The sequence below is a fragment of the Adiantum capillus-veneris genome, chromosome 3 (assembly GCF_014529385.1).
Source record: "Adiantum capillus-veneris isolate H3 chromosome 3, ASM1452938v2, whole genome shotgun sequence".
NCBI classification, from domain to species: domain Eukaryota; kingdom Viridiplantae; phylum Streptophyta; class Polypodiopsida; order Polypodiales; family Pteridaceae; genus Adiantum; species Adiantum capillus-veneris.
Window position 1 is genome coordinate 146,910,234 of NC_140933.1, and position 20,198 is coordinate 146,930,431.

The window sequence follows — 20,198 nt, forward strand, 5'->3', positions numbered from 1 at the left end:
GGCCGCCCACTTGATAAGTGGGCAGCCACTTAGAAAATAAACAACAAAATCAGCCAGCGAATTCTTTCTCCCTATTTCGGGTAGAACAACGAAAAAATAAAAACGCCGCGATCTCTACGCTGGCAGCCTCCGCTCAGTTATTCCTGCTGTGGCTAAGGAGCTATAAAAGCATCCCATGCCCTCACTCAGAGTAGGAGTTGCCAGCGCCAGCAAGAGAAGACTTTGCCGCCAGAAGGCGCAAGAGATCGCGAGACTACGAAGCACGGAAGTTGCTTTTCCCGCGCAAAAGTGACAGGTATCTATTATGGATTCGCCATACGAATTGTTGTCCTGTGTTTGTATGTGTTTTTGCAGGTACTTCATCGCGAAGGAGAAGCGGAAAGGCTTCTACCTACGCTTGGGAATTCCGGGAACAGAATTCGGAAATTGTCTGCAAAGTCTCGACTCCGATATAGACGGAAAAAGGATTGAGAGCTCGCCTCTTAGATTTCCCTTACGGGAAGGTACGACCGTTGAGCCAGAGAATTAGAACGGAGGGGTTTTCTCCGATTCTTGTGGTTGTAAAAAGATTGTCCCTAATAAAGGATTCTCTCTAAGGGGGGGAGGGTACCGAAAATGGCTTAAGTATCTCAACCTAAACCAAGTACAAACCTTCAAAGAACAAGGAAGATGCTTCTACTGTGGTGAAAAAGGACATATAAAGCCCGACTGCCCTGTTCGGCAGCAACGGCAGGAACAAGCATCTTCGAAGAAGGAACCCGCTCCACCGAGCTTGAATTCCATTCTTGATGTGCAAGGGAATACTGAAACGGAGAAAGGGAAGCGCCAGCTCCTTAAAGGCTGGGGATCTGTGAATAACCAGCGGGTGTTGATCCTCTACAACCTTGGATCAAAGGACAATTTCATCTCACCGGAAACTGCAAAACGCTTGGTACTTACACCAGCTCAGCTTGGAACTTTGGTCACTTCCAAATCGGCATTCGAGGGGTTGGCCACCAATGCAACTCCTGTGCAAGGACAATTGAATCTTCGGATTGGTGAATACAAGGACTGCGAATGTTTTTTGATGGCACCTATCGAGGGATGTGATATCATCTTGGGTATGCCATTGCATCACCATATGCAACCGGTCCCATATTATGTAGAAAAGACCCTCGCTTTTGAGCATGAGGACAAGAACATTAAAAAAAAATTTGATACAGGGGATTGGGTATTCCCTATTGTAAGCCATATCTCCATTAAGAAGGAAATAAAGAAGTGCATTTCTGCTTACTTGATTTTCGCACGTGAAAGAGATAAAACTAATGAGGGTTTGCTCTCTAGTTTGAAAATTAAACATTTCAATTTCTTGAAAAGTACAAAGATTGTTTCACGGATACTCTACCAGACAAGCTACCTTTGGAACGTCCGGAAGATCATCGCCTTGATCTCATACCAGGTAGTTTTCCCCCAAACCTACCCCTTTATCGGGTTAGTCTTGCTCAGCAAGAGGGAATTTTGAAGCAAGTCAACGAGCTTCTGGAAAAAGGTAGTACGACCAAGTACTTCGCTTTACTGCTCTCGAGTTCTACTAGTGCAGAAGAAAGACGGCACATTTCGAATGTGCATAGATTATCGATCTCTAAACAAGATCACTATCAAGAATCGCTTTCCGATAACCTGGATTGATGAGATTCTCGATAAGTTACAGAAAGCAAGCATCTTTAGTTGCATTGACTTAAAAAGCGGGTATCATCAGATATGCATTGCCTTTCGCACAACTTTTGGACATCATGAATTTTTAGTAATGCCGTTTGGCTTGACCAATGCTCCTGCCACATTCAATCGAATGATGGATCGAATTTTTAGCCGACACCAAGCTTTCACAGGAGTATTCTTTGATGACATACTCGTCTTTTCAAAGACTGAGGAGGAACATCGGAAGCACTTGGATATAGTGTTTCAGGAATTGAGAAAGCATGAGTTGCATGTGAATGCAAAGAATAGTGAGTTCTTCCTCACTAAGATACACTATCTCAGCCATATAGTCTTACACAACCAAGTGTGAATGGATCCCGCAAAGATCCAACTCGTACAAGATTGGCCAACTCCCACTACGGTACATGATGTATGAAATTTTTTGGGATTGTGTTCTTATTATCGGAGGTTTATCCGAGGCTTCGCTCAAGTAGCAGGACGAGTTCATGACCTAACAAGGAAAAAGATTCCTTTCCGGTGGGGATCGAGACAACAACGTGCCTTTGGTAGACTAAAGCCTATTAAGCCATGGACCTATTTTGATAGTGCCAGACTTAAGGAAACCATTCAAGGTTCACTGCGTGCTTCAATTGATTGCATCGGTGCAGTGCTTAACCAAGAAGCCCATGCAGTGGCTTATGAAAGTAGACGACTTAAGGATGCAGAATTGCATGCCTCGATCTACGAGAAGGAACTTATGGTTGTGATCCACGCCTTGTCTACCTGGAAGCACTATCTTCTAGGAGCGGATTTTGTGATCAAAACCGATCACCAGAGTTTGCGGTATTTTCTTGCGCAACGGAAATTATCTGAGAAGTAAATGAGGTAGGCCAACTTTTTGTCCATGTTTCACTTCCAGATCCTCCATACGGCTGGAAGCAAGAATGTGGCCGCAGACGCATTGTCTAGACGGCCTAGGGTGAACGCAGTTACTTCTGTGTATCACCAAGAACTGGAATCACTTCCAGAGTTGTATCCGAATGACTCAGACTTCTCCTCCGGAATAAGTTACAGAACGGAGAGGATGAATATCCCTATTCCATTCAGGATGGTTACCTCTATCACCACCAAGAAATTTGTGTGGCAGAACCATTGAGAAAGAAAATCATGGAAGAAGCACATGCTTCACCTTATGCGGGTCATCGGGGAATTCTCCCTACGACCTTAGCATTGGAAAGATATTTCTTTTGGCCAAGCCTTAAAGCAGACATTGATCAATATGTTAGGGAATGCTTGGTTTGCCAAAAAGTAAAGTATGATCGGCATAAGACACCTGGGTTACTCCAACCTTTACCTGTGCCTGATCAACCCTGGGAGAGTATTGCCATGGATTTTATTATGGATCTCCCAAAGACTCAAAGTGGAAATGATGCAATCTGGACTATCGTGGACAAATTTAGCAAGCAAGCTCACTTTATTCCAGTTAAGAAAACAATGAGAGCAGACCATATGGCTAGAATTTTTCTAGCACAGATCTTTAAGCATCATGGGCTGCCCAAGTCTATTGTGAGTGATCGAGATCCTCCCACGATAGGAAACTTTTGGCGTGCCTTGTTTGATAACCTTGGCACAAAGTTGAATTTTTCTTTTGCATATCATCCTCAAATGGATGGGCAGAGTGAGATGGCTAATTCCACAATATTGGATATACTGAAATCTTATGTGTCAAAAAGACAGTCTGACTGGGAGAAGTATTTGCCCCTTGTTGAGTACACGTATAACTATACCGTGCATTCGCCTACGGGGACAGCACCTTTTGAGATTCTCTATGGTAAGCCTTTGCTTCCATCGATCCTTGTCACTAAGGGAGTTTGTCCGAGATTTGGACACGGCCTATGGGCAAGTTAAAAGAGCAATTTTACGCTCTTAAGAAAAACATAAGAAAGTTGCAGACAAGCACAGAAGGAATCTGGACTTAACAGTCGGTCAATTAGTCTTACTCAAGTTTGAGAAGGCAAGACTAAAGAAACAAGCAACTCATAAAGAGAAAGTGGTAAAACTTTCCAATCGCTATTATGGGCCGTTTAAGATAATTGACCAAGTGAACAATGTGACGTTCCGATTAGACTTACCATCTAATTGGAAGATCCACAATGCTTTCCATGTTAGTTTACTCTAGCCCATAGTGGTCTCGTACGGTCCCGTACGTTTTGTACACGTACGATGATGTGCGGTACTGAATGAACTAAAAAATATTAAGATGTACGACGACGTTACGTACGTTCAAAATAAAAAAACAAAGAATTCTTACATCTAAGGCTTAGGCCCTTGGGTTTAAACTTTACACTTAAAGAAACTTGACGTTATGAGATCTTCAATGGGAGCTTGAGAGGGAGAGACCCAATGGAGAGAAGATGGCGAGGCAAGACTCTAGTCTCTAGAGCTTGTCACTTGAGAGCTAGAACATGGAAGCATTGAGCAGTGAGAGCTTGAGAGCAATGAGCATTGAGAGCTTGGAAGTGTTGGAGAACAAGATGGAGAGGCATTGCTTAAATAGGAAGAGGCTAGAGCATGAGAGAGAGAGAGATGGATGATGACTCTTGATGAGAGAGGGAGAGCGTGGGGGAGAGGGAGAGCATAAGAGAAGTGGAGCCCTAGCACATAGAATCCAATGTTTGAATGTGGCTTAAGTGCTTGAATTGGTGCTCCAAAACGGTCCCAAAAGTTGCCCTCAATGGCCCTTCGTCAACAGTCAAGAGCTGCCAATGGCTATAAACAGCCATTTAAAATTTTTTGGGCTCCTCGGTATAATCCACTCACAATTGTGAGTTTTGCTTTATTAAAATTTTTTTTTAAAAAAAAACACGTACTAAACGTACGGGACGGTACGTGACCTGCAGTATGGAACGAGACGTTCCGTACGTCGTACGAAAACTACCCTGCTCTAGCCATATGTGGGACTGCCTCCAAGTCAGCCTATTGTTGAGGAACCTCCTGAGGTTGAGAAAACGGAAGAAATACTCCAACCGGAGCAGATCATTCATCATCAAGAGCGGTCACTTAAGTCCGGGAAGATTACACGGAAGTATTTGGTAAAGTTTAAGAATTATTCTACTCCAGATGCTCAATGGATGACCGAGCAGGAATTAGCATCCTATCCTGACATTCTGGAAGGATATGTACAAGCACTACAGTTGAGGACAACTGTTTAGAAGCGAGAGGGATGTTGCTAAATGGACTATTTTCTTATTTTCTCGAGTAATTTCTTTTTATTGAAATTAGGATATTTAAAGATGTGCACTTGAACCGTAAGGTTAGGAATTGTAGATCTACTGGAATTATTAAAAAGCCATCGGGAACGGAAAACTTTGATGTGTCATATGATGGGTGACATTAAGCATTGCGAAGGGGTTTTACCGTTAGTTCGATAGGAGAGACCGGGAAACGAATTATCCTTGATGCGTCACATGATAGGGTGATGGGAGCATCAGAAAGAGAATATCTCGTTGGTCTTGCAGGAAACCCGAACTGGAAAGAGGAATACGCATAAAGGCACAAGCACAAGAATAAAGATGGGTTTTGAGAAGCTTTTCTTAAAAAGCGGAATATTTTAACAAGTTTTCCGGGAAGAGCAGACGCTTTCCCGCGAGGAATCTATGTCTGCATTGCATCTGTGCATGTGGTTGCATCTAGGGACGCTTGGAAAGTGCTGTGAAACGCATTGTTATTAACTTATAAGGTTTTATTGAGTTTTTGGGCAGGCCATACCAATTTTAAAATATGCCGGCCACCCACTTGATAAGTGGGCAGCCACTTCGAAAATAAAGCAACAAAACCAGCGAGCAAATTCTTTCTCCCTATTTCGGGCAGAATAGCGGGAAAAAAAAAATCGTCGCGATCTCTACGCGGGCAGCCTCCGCTCAGTTATCCCTGCCATTGCTAGGGAGATATCAAAGCATCCCCTGCCCTCACTCAAAGTAGGAGTTGCCAGCGCCAGCAAGAGAAGACTCTTCCGCCAGAAGACGCAAGAGATCGCGAGACTACGAAGCACGGACGTCGCTTTTCCCGCGCAAGAGCGACATGTATCTATTGTGGATTCGCTATACGAATTGTTGTCCCATGTTTGTATGTGTGTTTGCAGGTACTTCATCATAAAGGAGAAACGGGAAGGCTTCAGCCTATGCTTGGGAATTCCGGGAACGGAATTCGGAAATTGTCTGTGGAGTCTCGACTCCGAGTACAAATGGAAAAAGGATTGAGAGCTCGCCTCTCGGATTTCCCTTATGGGAAGGAACAACCATCGAGTCAGAGAATTAGAACGGAGGGGTTTTCTCCAGTTCTTGTGGTTGTAAAAAGATTCTCCCTAATCTTCTAGTCCCAAATACTGTGTCGAACTTCTCCCTCAACTCTGTTTAGTTGAAAGATTATTTATTTTCATCTTGTTGATTATTCGTGTGCGGTCCCGTTTGTGACACGGCCCGGCGTAGTTCTATGCCAAGAGGTATTGGCCCCAAAGACTGGTGCCCCTTTCGGTATTTCGTTTTATATTAATATGTGTGCAAAGTACAAGGGAGTCCGCGGGCAAACTTGTACCCAACTAATGATATGTACAATGGCTAGACAACATCCATAACTCTAGAAAATATCTCTCAAGAGACAGCTGCACGTATCTGGACTTTAGTGGTGGTGGTAGGCTAGCCACGGTGTCCACTCACGTCACTCCTCAATGTCCCGCCAAGCGTCTCTAGTCCACTAGATTACCGACACGGCCCTGGTCCATCAGTGAAGTGTCCATCCAAGTGTGAACCCAAGATCAGTTGTAACTACTTGCTTGTGACACCATAGCCTTGCTACATATCCCCCATCAACCCCCTCCTTCCCCCGTTCCACTTCTTTATGTACAGTGGTCGGATACTCAGGAATGTCCACCTATTTTCTCTATCCTTGCATTGCAGGAGTACCCGCTGACCAAGAGAGAATGATCAAAGCGGAGTGCGACTTGACCATACACCAAGTGAAATGGTATGAACTTTGTGGCCTCCCTATATGTGATTCAATATGCCCACAATGCTCCATCCAAGAATTCATCCCACAACTTTGTCTTATTTTTCACCATCTTTTTTATAATGCATGTAATGACACCATTAGCCTTCTCCACCCAAACCATTTGACTAGGGATAGTAGAGTGTACTATTACAATATTAAATATGAATCTCTTCACAAACTTATGTCAGAAAACCCTTCTTAAATCTTAAACCATTATCAAAAAAAAAATCCGAAGATGTGCCAGAGTCTGCAACAAATGTGAGTATAGATAAATTATTTGCTCAATGTCCTCTCATTTACCTTTGCCACACTTTGTGCTTTCACCCACCTTCTCATATAGTCTACAACCAATAGAATGTAAAGTTCACCATTTTTTGTTCTTGGTAATGGACCCATAGCATCAATGCCCCACTTTTCAAAGGGTTCATTTGTGAGTACAACTTGCCTTGGACCATACACCAACCTTCTGTTTCCACTAACCTGACAATTGTGATAGTTTTTGCACCAATGTGGAACATCAACATGCACACTTGGCCAAGCATATCTTGCAAGAAACATCTTCTTTACACTTAACTTTTAGGCAAAATGACCATCACATGCTTCCTCATGCAAACCTTTTAGAATGGTTGGAATTTCCTCCATTGTTGGTACTCTTCTACACATCTGATCCTTTCCTCTTTGATAGAGGGAGCCTTTTAGGAAGAGATAGACACTTGCCTCTTTATAAGCCTTCTCTTATGAGACTTTGTGAAGCCTTGTGGAAACTCGCCCTCCAAAATGTAGCCAATAATGGGAGCCAATGACTCCAGTCCGTGGTATCTCAGTTGCTTGACAACTGCTACCACCATGATGACCTGCACTTCTTTCTCAACACATGTAACTGTTTTTTGTGCAAGTAAATAAAACCATATTAGGTATTATGGTAAAAATATCACATTATGGGAATCTTCAAATCAAGTATATTCATGTAATTTGGGAATTTCCCACTGTTAAAGTGGGAAAAAATGAGGTAACTAACGGACTCTGATAAGGTCCTTGCTACTTCCTTTATTGCTGATCCAGTTTTTGATGCCATCTTTTCTGCCAAAGATGAGATCTGGTTACTAAACGGAAAAATTTAAAATGTGTTAAATTTTTCCTATATGTAACTATGCAAGGATTCTTATAGCTCTTGTGGCATTATCCAAGACATTGCCATGAGTTGGCATTGGTGCAGCTATTGCAAGTAGGCAAAGTGGAGCCTGTGTCGCTTGTTACTGATGCGTTCACTCCTACCGCGATGCACGATGCAGTTAGTTGTATTAAAAGTAGTGCTTGTCCGGGAGAGGATGGCTTGACTCCTGAGGTCTTGCTATAGGATTCAGTTTTGCTATGTATGCAGCTCTTGCAGGGTTCAGTGTGATGCCTGTATCTATGCCCTTCAGGCTGATTTCTTTTGTACCAAAGGGTAGTGAGACCTCCTATCTTTGTCAGTGGAGGCCTATCATTGCTCAGATGATTGTTGCACGGTTGCGACTTTTCTTGCCAAATTTGATACATACTTGCAGACAGGTTTTGTTCAAAACCTTTTAAGAGGCAGTCGAGTGGGCGAGAGAGTTAGGCAATCCACTTGCCATCATCCTTCTCAATTTTGAATTGTATGATCCGTTTGATAGAGGGCCACGTCTTGTTCAATTTTCTCTGGGGAAGCTCTGATCTTTCTTGAGACACCCGTCGGCGAGGAGCATGGTGCACCGTCATTATGCTGAGGGAGGAGGCAGGTTTGGGTATCATTGACCCTAAGATCCAAAGTTGTGTCTTGCTTTCCAAGCTCATTGTCAGAGATGTTTTTCTTGGGGTGAGCCTCGGAAGCAGTTTTTTATGCTATTCATTGTGAGCAGTGTGTCTGCGATATGGTTTTATGGACGTAGATGGCCCCTGGAGGTGGATTTCTGATATATGTTTGCCGATGCTCGGTTGTGTACAGCTCATGCTTCTTTTTTCATGAGATCCTTGGTGCGTATTTGGCAGGAGATGCCGCGTGGTATGCTTCGTCATTGGCCAAGATGTTTGGAGGAGATAGAGAGACATCCGCTGTTCTGGAGACTCATATAGATTGGGCCAGATAGGATGACCACCCTGCTCTATCTGTGTTCACTGGGTAGAAGCTATGTTGATAGACGCTAAGTTTATCAGCCTGGGAGTTTGAAGTCCGCCGAGAAATTGCTGTTTGCATGGCTGAGATTGAGACAGCTATCTTGAACAATTGGCATGCAGTCAGTGGGATACATCAGCAGTCACTTTTAGGGCAGCAAAGGAGCGCCACAAATCTTTTCTCATACAGCGATCTCACGCTGTAGTCTTTCTCAGTATCGATCAGGGCACCACATCACTTAGCACTATGCACTTCCTCAATGGTTCATTTTACACTCCTCACACATGCCCCTTGATGTACATATAGCTCTTTCAGATTGGATTTCCTTATAGCCCTGTAGTTCCTCTTGGTGACAGTTTGACAAGAGTATTACTAGAGGTCCACATTCACAAGGTATACAGCTCCTTTTTCATTCAAAAAAAACAATGAAAATGTATGGCTTTTTATAAGTAGCAGTTGATACGATTAACATTTTTTGACAGTATAAGAGCTCCATGCATAGTAGGATTATTTTGCCCACCCCATATGGTTGACAAATTTTATATTTGCTAAAAGTTTGCTTTTCTATGATAGGTACTTATTCATTGTAGGGATCAAGCTGTCAATGAAGAGGCTTTTGCCTACGTGTTACAATGCTCCTCAATTCCTTCCAAGGAGGAAGCTAATGGTACAGATTTAATCGAAATACTTTTTAATAAATGTCATAGACAAATTTTAAAGTTGGTGCCGTTGACTTGGCAATGTGTACGAGAAACAAAAAAGTCACAATTGATTTTGTGTGTGTGTGTGCGCGCGTGTGCGCTATTGGAAATTGTCTACTCGGCTACTACATGTAAGACTTAGAATAGTGCAGTTCATCTTGGTGGCATACATGCTACATTGGCCACCCCATCGTCTTTGGGCCTTCATGTCTTGGATTCTAAAGCACTTCTGGTCTACTTCCTCTCAGAAGATGGGCCTGCATTTACTCGTGATGGATAAGTTATGTACTCCAAAGCGTTGTGGTGGTCTGAATATTTTGCATTTGTGTTCTCATGTTACAGTAAGAAAGGTCACTTTGTTGCTGGTGTTGGTTTAACAAAAGTAGCCCTAGACGCAGATGTTTACGTTTCTGTACTCTCATGCGGTCTCTACGCCAGCCTTTGGGCATTGGCAGCCGTCGTATTGGGATGTGGTTTTTGGTAAGTTTGAAGCCACAATACCTGGATGCTCCTTTGCTTCCAGTCTTGTAGCGGATTGGAAATTGGTCACGCGGGAATTGTTGTGGCATGGTAGAGATGATGCCTGTGGAAACTCACTTAGATTGAAGAGTTTACATTGGAGTTGAGTTTTTAATCAAACTCTTGTTCAACGCTCTCCTAGACGGGCCTACTTTCTCTCCCAGAAAGATATTGACAAGATAACTGATGTGACGGATGTTGATGGAGAGATGCTCTCATTTCAACAAGCTGCTTTTACTTTTTGGCCTGGGATGCACTACAGGCTCATGTGGGACACCATTAAGGATCTGGTTGACTCGATATCTCCCGTTCCGCCGCTGGTTGCGAAGAATCGAATTTGTGATTGGCTCTACACTGGTTCTTCAATCCGTTCGATATATGCAACGAAAGTGTACTGCCATTTGCAATCGTCTTCCTAAATCCAAAAACATTGTAATAAGGTATGGAATATGAACAAGAGTGTTACATGGTGGTAAAGTAAAGTTATGAAAGTGTGGCATGCTAAGTTGCCTCTGAAGAAGCGACTGTTTATGTGGAGATGCATCGTTGGGGTTCTCTCGACTGGCAAATTTCTGCGATCCGGAAGAGTGGCCTTTCGCGATGTATTCACTGTGGTGCAACCATTAAGAACATTCCACATTTATTGTGGTCTTCTTCTTGTACGCAACAGTTTGTGGATTGCATTTCTGCAGCTCTTTACACGTGCTTCCCTGGTATGCATTTTGTAGATCTTTTTAGATCTTTGGAATGCTTCCGCCATTGCTTCGGCCATATGCATACTTTTTTGACTGGCTAGATTCTGGGTTCTATGGGCAGTGTGGAGAGCACGCAATTTCCTCATGTTTCAGTAGAGTCAAGTGGACTATGTTTCCTTCTTCAAGACATCTCTCCAACAGTCTCTTCAAGTTGCCTATGACTTGGACGAGCTCCCTGCTAGTTATTACGAGCTCTACTTTGACTGTTTTTTATTTCCTGTTTGTAGTATTTTCTATGGGTTTTCCTCGTCTCGAGGTTTCCCATTGGTAATTCAATATGACATAACTAAAAAAAAGTGTGTGTGTGGGTGTGTGTTTTGTTCCTCGTACACATTGCCAAGTCACTATTGTGTGTGTGTGTGTGTGTGTGTGTGTGTGTGTGTGTGTGTGTGTGTGTGTTAGTCCACGCGCGCGTATGGAAGGTCAGGTGTCGGATCATCTCATGCATTCCTGTAATGCACTAGATTTGTCGCCACATTTACATGATGGAGATGCAGGATTTACTTTCCAGCACAATGTTCGATCCTCTTACCGCGCTCCCCTTGATCGCTGTTATCATTTTCACAGGCATCGGTATGATGCCTTTGTGTGTGATATGAGGATTGACTACACTTCATGCCTTTTCGATCATGCTCCGATATGTTTGACTTTACACTTTGACTTGACTACAGATGTTGCTTTTCTGCCCAGAAAACGGCTTTTACATGTCAACAATGCATATCTGAAGCATGAAGTTTTTCGTAACATGATTTTGGATCAAATCCGGCCTTTGATTTCCCATATGCACATAGATATGGATGTTGTGTGGTTCCGCTTTGTTATGCGTGTCCAATGTGTTGTTCGTGATTATGGCAAGTTTTATATGTCTCAGCTACGGGCCAATGTTCAATAGGCAAGGGATACGTGTCAATGATTGATGCATATGGCTAATTCCTCCTCGCTGTCGAAGGCTGAACTTAATGTATTAATTTCAACTCGTACTACTATGCGGCATAATGATGAGCCGAAATTGGCTAAATGGCAGACGCGTGCAAGGCAACATGTTTTTGCTAACAAAGGCTGTGCTTCCAAGCAGTTTTTCAAGCATTTGCATCATTCTTGTCAATCTCAGGACATCAAAAGAGTTGAGCTTCCCTCTGGGGAATGTACATCTTCCCCGCAGCAGTTGGCAGAGGCTTTAGTTGCTCACTATGGGAAGATCTTAGAAGCATCGCTCCCTCTTACCCAAGAAGCCAAACATGCACGCAATCTTTTTCTGTCACATGTTACTCCCATCATCTCTGTGGAGCAAGCACAAAATTTGGAAGTTGCGTTCATTGAGGCAAGCTTGCATACAAGTTTACGAGACCTGGGTAGATGGAAATCTCCTGGTTGGGACGGGCTTACTGTTGAATTCTTCCTGTCCTTTTGGGACTACCTTAAAAAAACCATTCTTGGTGATAATGAATATGGCTTGGGAGAAGCAGGATGTCCAACTTTGTTGGAAGGGTTGCTCAAGCTATTGCCAAAGCATGTCTTTTGTGATCAGTTTTCCCACTGGCGGCCTATCACCCTTATGCCGGTGGTTTACAAATTGATGGCCAGAATGATAGTCAGTCTTGTATTAAGGGAAGCAACTATGCGATCTTACACCAAAAGTATTTGGATGCCAATTCAAACCATACTTCAAGCTGTTCGTCAAGTGTTTATGGCAAAAGTATCTGGATGCCAATGCAAACCATACTTCAAGCTGTTCGTCAAGTGTTAGTGGCACCATCCATTGTCTTTCTTTAAAAACCCTAGTCAATCCTTTGCACTTATGCATTTTCTGTTTCTATTGTCATTGGTTCTTGGTTTAAATAGCAGATGCAGATGAAGCAGATACAAGTTATGTGTCATCTCTTGAGAAGGTTCTATTGTGCTTGAAAGCAAGTATGACAGGTGTCTCAATCTCTATCTTAGGCGGTAGATTCGGAGCAATCACAGCTTGCTTGGCAGATAAATTGAACGGAAGCTATATTTGGCAAGGTATCAATAATGTTACTTTGCCACAGCAATGTATATTTCATGATTATCATTGCTTACATTCATCCGGTCGTCTTCATGGATGCAATGGCTGTAAATTACCTCTGCAAAAGTGTTTTGTTGCTGTATATATGATCTTTTGGAGGAACTTTAAAAGAATTATATCTAACAACTTTAATTTCAACCTAGACTTGTTCTGAGTGCCAAGTTTTTAAGTGCAGTGAAAATGGCAACACTTGAAACAATTCAAACTTTTATTGAACTCGTATCCAAAGCCAGCCAAGATGATCAGGAGCAGAAGCACATTGTACGGGTAAGTCTTATGTCTGTTTGTTATCTACATTGACCAGTAGCAGTTAACTTTTGGTCTATGGTGAATTGCTTTGAAATTTTCAGTCAATGGAGGTATTGCTTTTTGCCATCTTGGAGTGCCTTGGTAGTGTGAAGATTGGACAGGTACATTATCCTTTGACGTGTTTAACAAGCAAGAAAATTTATATTTGATTTTATGTGCCTTAACAGACTTGCAGGCTGAATCGTGTGCAACTTTTTTGCTATGTGATTGATTATTCAGGTGCGTGACACATGCCTGCAATGCATGCTTGCAATGCTTGGTAATGCAGATTTTCGCCCACAGCTCGTCAAGAACAGTGGGAAACGCGCCCACGAACGCCTGTCACTCTTGAATGAGCTGGAGCGAAATTCCTCAACAAAATCCCTCATCCAAAGCGCGCTTGGTTTGTTAAGCTTAGACAAGGTGATGTGATCCACTGTGATGATGAGGACGACTTTGATTCTATCTGCATCAGCAGGACCCCAAGACAATTCTCTTTGTTTTTGCACTCATTTTTTGAGAGCCCCTCTCTCACATCCTTAACAATACTATTCTTTATTTTTGGACAGGCCACCTTAAATTCTTTAGCATTTCTTATGCTTGTTTTCATGGACTTGTATCACACACATGTGAGGTCGTTATGCAGACGTTAATACTAAATAGTACGCGTCTATTTCCCGCAGATGATGAGATTAGCAATGGTAGGTCTGAAAGATGCCACGTCAGCTTTTTTGTTAGGTAGCCTGCACGAAACAAATTGAGAGAGAGAGAGAGTGAACGATCAGTGACCCGAATAGCAATTTCCAAAAAATTTAATGCGGGCGATATAAATCTGGAAGATTGATATCTTGTAGGATTCCCATTAATAAACGTTAATTGACGATGTGCCCCCCCCCCCCCCCCCCCCAAAAAAAAAAAAAACAACTAGCTTGCAAAACCAAGGCATGAAATTTGCTAAAGCAAAATATAGACGAGGCTATGGAAAACTCACCTTCTAAAAAAGTTTTAGCATGGCCATGAGCCTTAAAATTTTGGGCATTTGTTTGACACATTGAAATTGACCGTGTGGCAAGAGAAGCCTCTGAGGTGAGTAGTACAACGCTGAAGGTAAATTATTCCTCATCAATTTAAATGCACTTTTTTTCCTTATGAAGTCTATACTGGAAAAGTCTTTTATCAATATTTGAAGGTATAATTTTGGACAAGGTCTTCAAATTGAAAGCCTCCTTGAAGAAAAGCGAGGGTTGCCTAAAGGCCTTTCATTTCAAGCCTGGATGTGGGTTCTCTATCAGTACTTTCTTTTCAGCTCTCTCTCTCTGTCACATTTATTATCAGCATTTTCCTCATTTTTGAAGGAGAGCAAAGCTGTACCGAGGTTTAGTGAGCAACATATTGCTCCCTCATACTTTGTCACAATCTTTGTAGCTTGCATGAGGTATTTGCTTCTGTCCTAAGATTTGGAAGCCTTACCATGCACTTAAGATGGGTGGGACATTCACAAGGTACCCCCACTCGTGTAAATAATGGGTTGGCTCCGCAAGAGTACAAAGGTGGGCTTGAGAGAGAGTTTAACTATTTCCACATCCTCTTCATTCAAAAATCCAACCACTGCCTCATTGCAACCAAAAAGTGAATTTTAGCTAGATCATGTAACTTGTCTATGCAGCTTACCTAGTTGTCCTCCACCTTCCCATGCATCCACCCATATGGTTCGTGTGAGCATAATCCATGCTTTGCGCTTAGTTCTTTTGTGTTGTCTACGAACACAAATATGGTGTGTTTCATATCAACCATGTCCCTTTTGGGAGCAAATTGTTGGCACATAGAAACTTGTTGCAGTCTTGCTGAGAGGGATGGTGAGTGTTAGTCCATGTGTAAGTCCAAAACAATTAGTCATGTCTCTTAATTATAGTATTGAGTCAAAGATCTTAAGGGTGGAGAGTTCACATTCTTTAAAGAAATTTGTCAACCACTTGTACAATGGGTATCTTCTCAAGGCGATTCGCATCCCTTCTATCAGTAGCTTCAAATGCCATGGTCTTGTTGAAAGTCATGATAGCCTTCATGTTAAACATCATGGGATTCAAAGGAATTATGTACTAGGTAGGAAAGATTATTGACCTAATTTGTTTCACAACCCTTGGAACTTGACCTACAATAAAGAAGTCCAATCTTAATAAACATAATTGTCTTGAGGTTGGAGGGTTGCTCCATCATTCATATACTAAAACATGGAAATGCGAAGCATTTTCCCAATGTGTTGCCTTGCGCAAGTTGAGAAAATTATTCTATTATAGGTTGTGATGAAAAGTTTGGAAAATATAATTTCATACTAGAAGGATGAGAAAACACCAGAGTTACTTGGATTATTTATTGTGACATCTCTACAAGCTATATTTCCTACCCCTATATATATATATATATATATATATATATAGTGGTAGGTAGAGATAGAGAGTTCAATAGCCACTTGTGGAAGAACGTATTCAGTTTGACATTACTTAAGCACATATACAAACACATCTAATGTTCAAACAAAATGCCAATCATGGCTATGCGAGGCCATTTGGACATCAAAGTGTGGTGCCATGTATGAGAACATGGGTGGCCAAATTAGTGTAAGCAAGCAAGCCTCTACATAAAGTCGGTGAGATGAGTACTAAGTGTAGTTGAAGACCATGCATTTAGCTAGAGCACTAACAACTAATGACACATGGTGGTGCAGAGAAGGGGGTGTGCGAAGAGCACAAATGCGTGAGTGGAGAACATTTTATTAAAGAAGGTTGAATGCATTGATGCCATGTAAAATACATGCCCAAGGATTCATAGTAATAATAGAGACAGTAATAATAGGGAGTTGGCACTTGCGTGCACCAAAATTGCCTTACTTATCCATATACATGGTTCCCACCATTGTAAATCTGCGCACACCATATGGTACCCTTCAACAAATACCCATGGAATACATGATGATAGTTTTGGCATAAAGATGTTGGTGTAGTAGTTTTGGCATGGAACAAACAGTTGGCTTGTCTAAAGACACTCTGCAATCCAAGCTGCCTGATTCTCTGAGAAGGGTCAAGATTGTGACCATTGGAAGCAAATTTTGCAACAAGACTTTGATCCAATATAATATGAGGGATTTATTGGCCTTCTTGCAAGACACACATGCTATTCAAACCTGATGGTTCAAAGTGGGGTGTAGAGCATGATGGAATTGGTATTACATGAACACTATCAACCATATGAAAAAGATTTTCATCACGATGCAACATCTCATACAACCATGAAGTAGAATAGAAGCCAGAGTTCCATTTGCTGTATATACTTCTGTAGTACTAATTGTTTGCTTAACTTATTTGGTAGATACACACTCAAAATTGAATTTAGTGTTCCCAAAGATAGCAAGTTTGCAGTGACTAAAATTAAATCAATTGCAAGCTGTGACACATAATTTGTAAATTTAAGAGATGGTCCATATAACAAGGTTTTCAGAGAAAAGTCTGTCATATGCTCAGTAACATCACATTGGTTGTCAAGTATATGCTTCTCGAAAGATTTTAAAATATAACTTTCGCCTTCGGCCTAAATCATAATTTCTACTCTTCCCTGGACAAAGACAGAAACAGTTCTCTACAAACATTACTTGTACGGACCTACTCAGTTGGCTATGCATGCAGCCTTGCATGCACAATGTTGATCTTCTCTAATTCAGGAAGGACAACAACACCGCAAGGCAACAGCTTTCAATAACATTTTCACCATGGTTTTCTTTGGAAAACAAACTCACAATTCTAAAAAACAAATTTAGGAGATGAAAAGTAACCTCAAACCTTAACACTCTGCTTGACGGAACTTGGGGTAACTACTTTCGCCTGAAAATCATAGGTAGGATACTTCGTTTGAGGATCATTACTTTCAAATCATGTCTCACAGTGAAAGGGGAAACTGCTCCCTGCACACTAGTACAAGAATGTAGAAGAATTGACAACCACTCGTTCCTGTTATAATATCACCTACTCCCAGTCAGGAACTCTTAAAATTGATGTCTTCTTTACTGCAAATTCTATATGTGTCAAATATTACCTGTGCGATACTGCTAGCATAGATATCAAATTTAAATCCAGTGTAACAATGTTCATAACATTCTTCATTTTCATACCTACCGCATATAACAACCTAGCAGGATGCATACTAACACTGAAAACTGACAATAAAAAACCGGACAATTTGTGTTGGCAATGTGCCTTTGTTAAGAACATCTACGAACCTTGTTAATTTAATAGAGAGCTTGTTCTGTCCCAAAAGGTTGTAATCCTTCCACAACAGCCAATAGGACAATTTCACTATCACAAGACTATTCCTCTGCCACTCTTCGATTTCTTGCACTACGGGTTCTGACAATAGCCTTTATATAGATTATGAATCACAACAGTCAAAAGAGACTACATGCCAGCTTGCTGGAAAGACAACTTTAAAATCAGGACTCTCTGGGTGGTAACCAAACTAAGTGCTGTTAGTCTGTATTTGCAATGAAGATCTCTCGGAAGCAGTGAAAAAAGAGCAAAATGGTATACTTTGCACAATTAGGAGCATTACAGACATGTCATGAAAGCCTGAGGCGCATGACCAATTCCAAGCTAATCACTTAGAGCTTGCCACGGGGACCTGGCTTGGGGGGGTCTACAGGTCCTTTCGAAATAGGCAATAGGTCTGGAGAGGCAGATGAGCTGACGTAAGCCAGCGTCCCGCCGCCTCCCAGCAGCAGGAACTTTAGCAGCAATCCGCGTTTCGTGAATGCACCACCGAAGGTCTCGAAAAACTTGCTCTGCCCACATCATCAACGGGTGTTGGCAAACATAAACAAAAGCACAGAAGAGCAATCGAGAGATCCATGGAGAAATCTCACCATCATTCTCCTACTGCTCAAACGCGTAGCTAGCTCACGAAGGAAACAAGTGCGGCCAAAGCAAATGCATGAGCATGGATGAGTGCAATGCAGAAGATGTCTGTACCTGAAGTCCATTGTAAGGAGAGGGGCCATCAGAGCCATATAAGTCCCAGTTGCCAGTGGTGTTCCCAATGTCCTCCAGATCAAAATACACGCTCTTCTCACCATACTTGGCAGAAATTGCCGGCAGCCTGTTCGGACAAAGACACACACAAATGCTCACTGTCCATGGAAGATGACGGGCACAAGACCAAGCAGCTAATCACATGCGCTCCTCAGACCGACATAATTCCAGGTGGAGGAGGTATGTCAGGAGGGGGAAGATTAAAGACAAAGAGTAGTACCTGGTCGGACAGCGAGCGCAGGTGCGGACGCGCGAGGTGGGCAATCTCTGGCCAGCAAGCGAAGAGGAAGAAAGGCCAGCAACCGTACTGCCGGCTGCGAGAGCGAGCGGCGCCATTGTCACTTACTCCTCCTGACCGTAGCACACACTTTCACACACGACTTGGGTGGCGCAGGAGGATGAATGGAAACTTCCACAGCCAGCAGCCTTGCAAGAAGCAAAAGCAGGATGTGCCAGCTGTAGCCAATGGCATGTAATCTGGGTCTATCCTTGTTGGATAGGCCAAGCCTTCCGGATTCAGACGAGGGCGGACGAACTCCTCTTGGTCTTTTGTTCACATGAGGCAGCGCTAAATAAAGAGGCAATTGACAAGCAAGAGCACGCCTCATCAGCTCATTTCCCAAGGATAAAGGTAGTTTAGAAGAGACACTAAACCCTAAACACTACCCTCTCAAATCTTCTTAACCCCCCTGCCCCTGTCCTCTCAAATGTAGAGCTTCCACCTCAAAGATCGGAAAAGGTAACCCTTGAGTAGCTTGAACCAACTAAGCCACTACCACCAAAAATCATAGATGATTACGCTAACCATGTGGCCTTCTCCAATGCTTGTTATGTACCTCCACATCATGTGAACATTAGCATAGGCAGCATCTAAAAATGATCCATATACCCATTCATGTAGTTTGAACCCACCCTTAGGATTGTGTCACACACGCTCCACTAAACTTGTGTGCAACTCCCTAATGTGTCCACATATGGACAAGGAATGGAGGCATGACCCAAAACAACTAGGGAGCAATCGCCTTTTAAACGGTTCAAGGGATCGACAAGGGTTGGTTTTGATTGCACAACCTTCTCCCAAATGCCATGTAGGTTTTTCCAAATGGTCTAGTTCTATGGAACTCTTATACAACCCATAGGTAGAGTATGACCCTTTATTAGTCAATACACTTGAATCGTTTTAGTTCATCACTTTAACAAGTGGAACCGTGTGTAGAGTATCTTAAAGCATTGCCTTTGCAATGAAAAGGATCCTTCGTTCATCTTGGTCCTCGAATCCTCACCTTGGCTATATGGAGATAAAGAGTTTCTTAGCTCTCTTGACAAAGCGCTACTACCGATATTGGCTTGAACATACTACAACGTCATGCTTATACACTAAAAGGATCACTACCCTTGTAGTTGAATGTTTCTTCTATATAACCCAAGTTTTGCTAAAGTATTTCCAAGCCTTGCTCAAGGTCACTCAAGGTCAATACTCGAGCTACGTAGAAATGAAGATGGCTTTTCCCATATTTATAACTTATCTATGGAACTTAAGCTCCCATTACATAGTGGAATACCCAATCTAGCTATACGATTCGGTATTAGACTTAGCTCAAATTCACTACCCATATCAAAACTATATGTGAAAATTCTGTGATGAGTTGACTTAATTTACAATGGCTAGTTTACAAGTCATGCTTATAAGTCTTTAGAGTCAACCATCCCACTTAACTTTAATCTTCTTGAAATAATTTCCACAAAATTGTCCTTGCAATCTTGTTTGTACATAGATGACAACATGCTTACAATCATCCCACACATTTCACATGGCCCTTTTAGAATACTAGGCAGCCTTTTTGAAAACACTTGGAACCTAAACCAATCGAAAAGATAGTTGCCTCAACAGAAACTCCATGAAAAATGTAAAAGTACCTACTTGTCTACATCAAATTTGGCATCCCATTCTTG

At 42.2% G+C, this 20,198-nt stretch overlaps 2 protein-coding genes across 2 annotated transcripts in view; one reads left to right on the forward strand and one right to left on the reverse strand.

Moving 5' to 3' along the window:
- LOC147461881 (ARM repeat superfamily protein) overlaps nucleotides 1–13,852 on the forward strand; it is a 247,357-nt gene extending 233,505 nt beyond the window's left edge. Inside the window, exons 30-34 of the mRNA XM_086509349.1 lie at nucleotides 9,431–9,524; nucleotides 12,678–12,839; nucleotides 13,058–13,149; nucleotides 13,233–13,292; nucleotides 13,411–13,852. Of these exons, the coding sequence (XP_086365475.1) occupies nucleotides 9,431–9,524; nucleotides 12,678–12,839; nucleotides 13,058–13,149; nucleotides 13,233–13,292; nucleotides 13,411–13,602 (600 nt within the window). The 3' untranslated portion in view covers nucleotides 13,603–13,852. The remainder of the gene's footprint in view (nucleotides 1–9,430; nucleotides 9,525–12,677; nucleotides 12,840–13,057; nucleotides 13,150–13,232; nucleotides 13,293–13,410) is intronic.
- Nucleotides 13,853–17,565: 3,713 nt separating this feature from the next.
- LOC147461883 (photosystem I reaction center subunit VI, chloroplastic-like) lies at nucleotides 17,566–18,707 on the reverse strand. The gene is made up of 3 exons (XM_086509350.1): nucleotides 18,466–18,707; nucleotides 18,186–18,312; nucleotides 17,566–17,998 (listed from the first exon to the last, which is right to left on the reverse strand). The coding sequence occupies exons 1-3, from the start codon at nucleotides 18,579–18,581 to the stop codon at nucleotides 17,819–17,821; spliced, it is 423 nt and encodes a 140-aa protein (XP_086365476.1). The 5' UTR covers nucleotides 18,582–18,707; the 3' UTR covers nucleotides 17,566–17,818.
- Between the last annotated feature and the right edge of the window lie 1,491 nt (nucleotides 18,708–20,198).

Bases quoted from the DNA above. Each gene is read 5' to 3' on its own strand.
- LOC147461883 (XM_086509350.1), bottom strand. From the start codon at position 18,581: ATGGCGCCGCTCGCTCTCGCAGCCGGCAGTACGGTTGCTGGCCTTTCT. The intron at 18,313-18,465 runs GTACTACTCTTT...TTGTCCGAACAG, and splicing joins TGCGCTCGCTGTCCGACCAG to GCTGCCGGCAATTTCTGCCA. The intron at 17,999-18,185 runs GTACAGACATCT...TGATGTGGGCAG, and splicing joins CTCCTTACAATGGACTTCAG to AGCAAGTTTTTCGAGACCTT.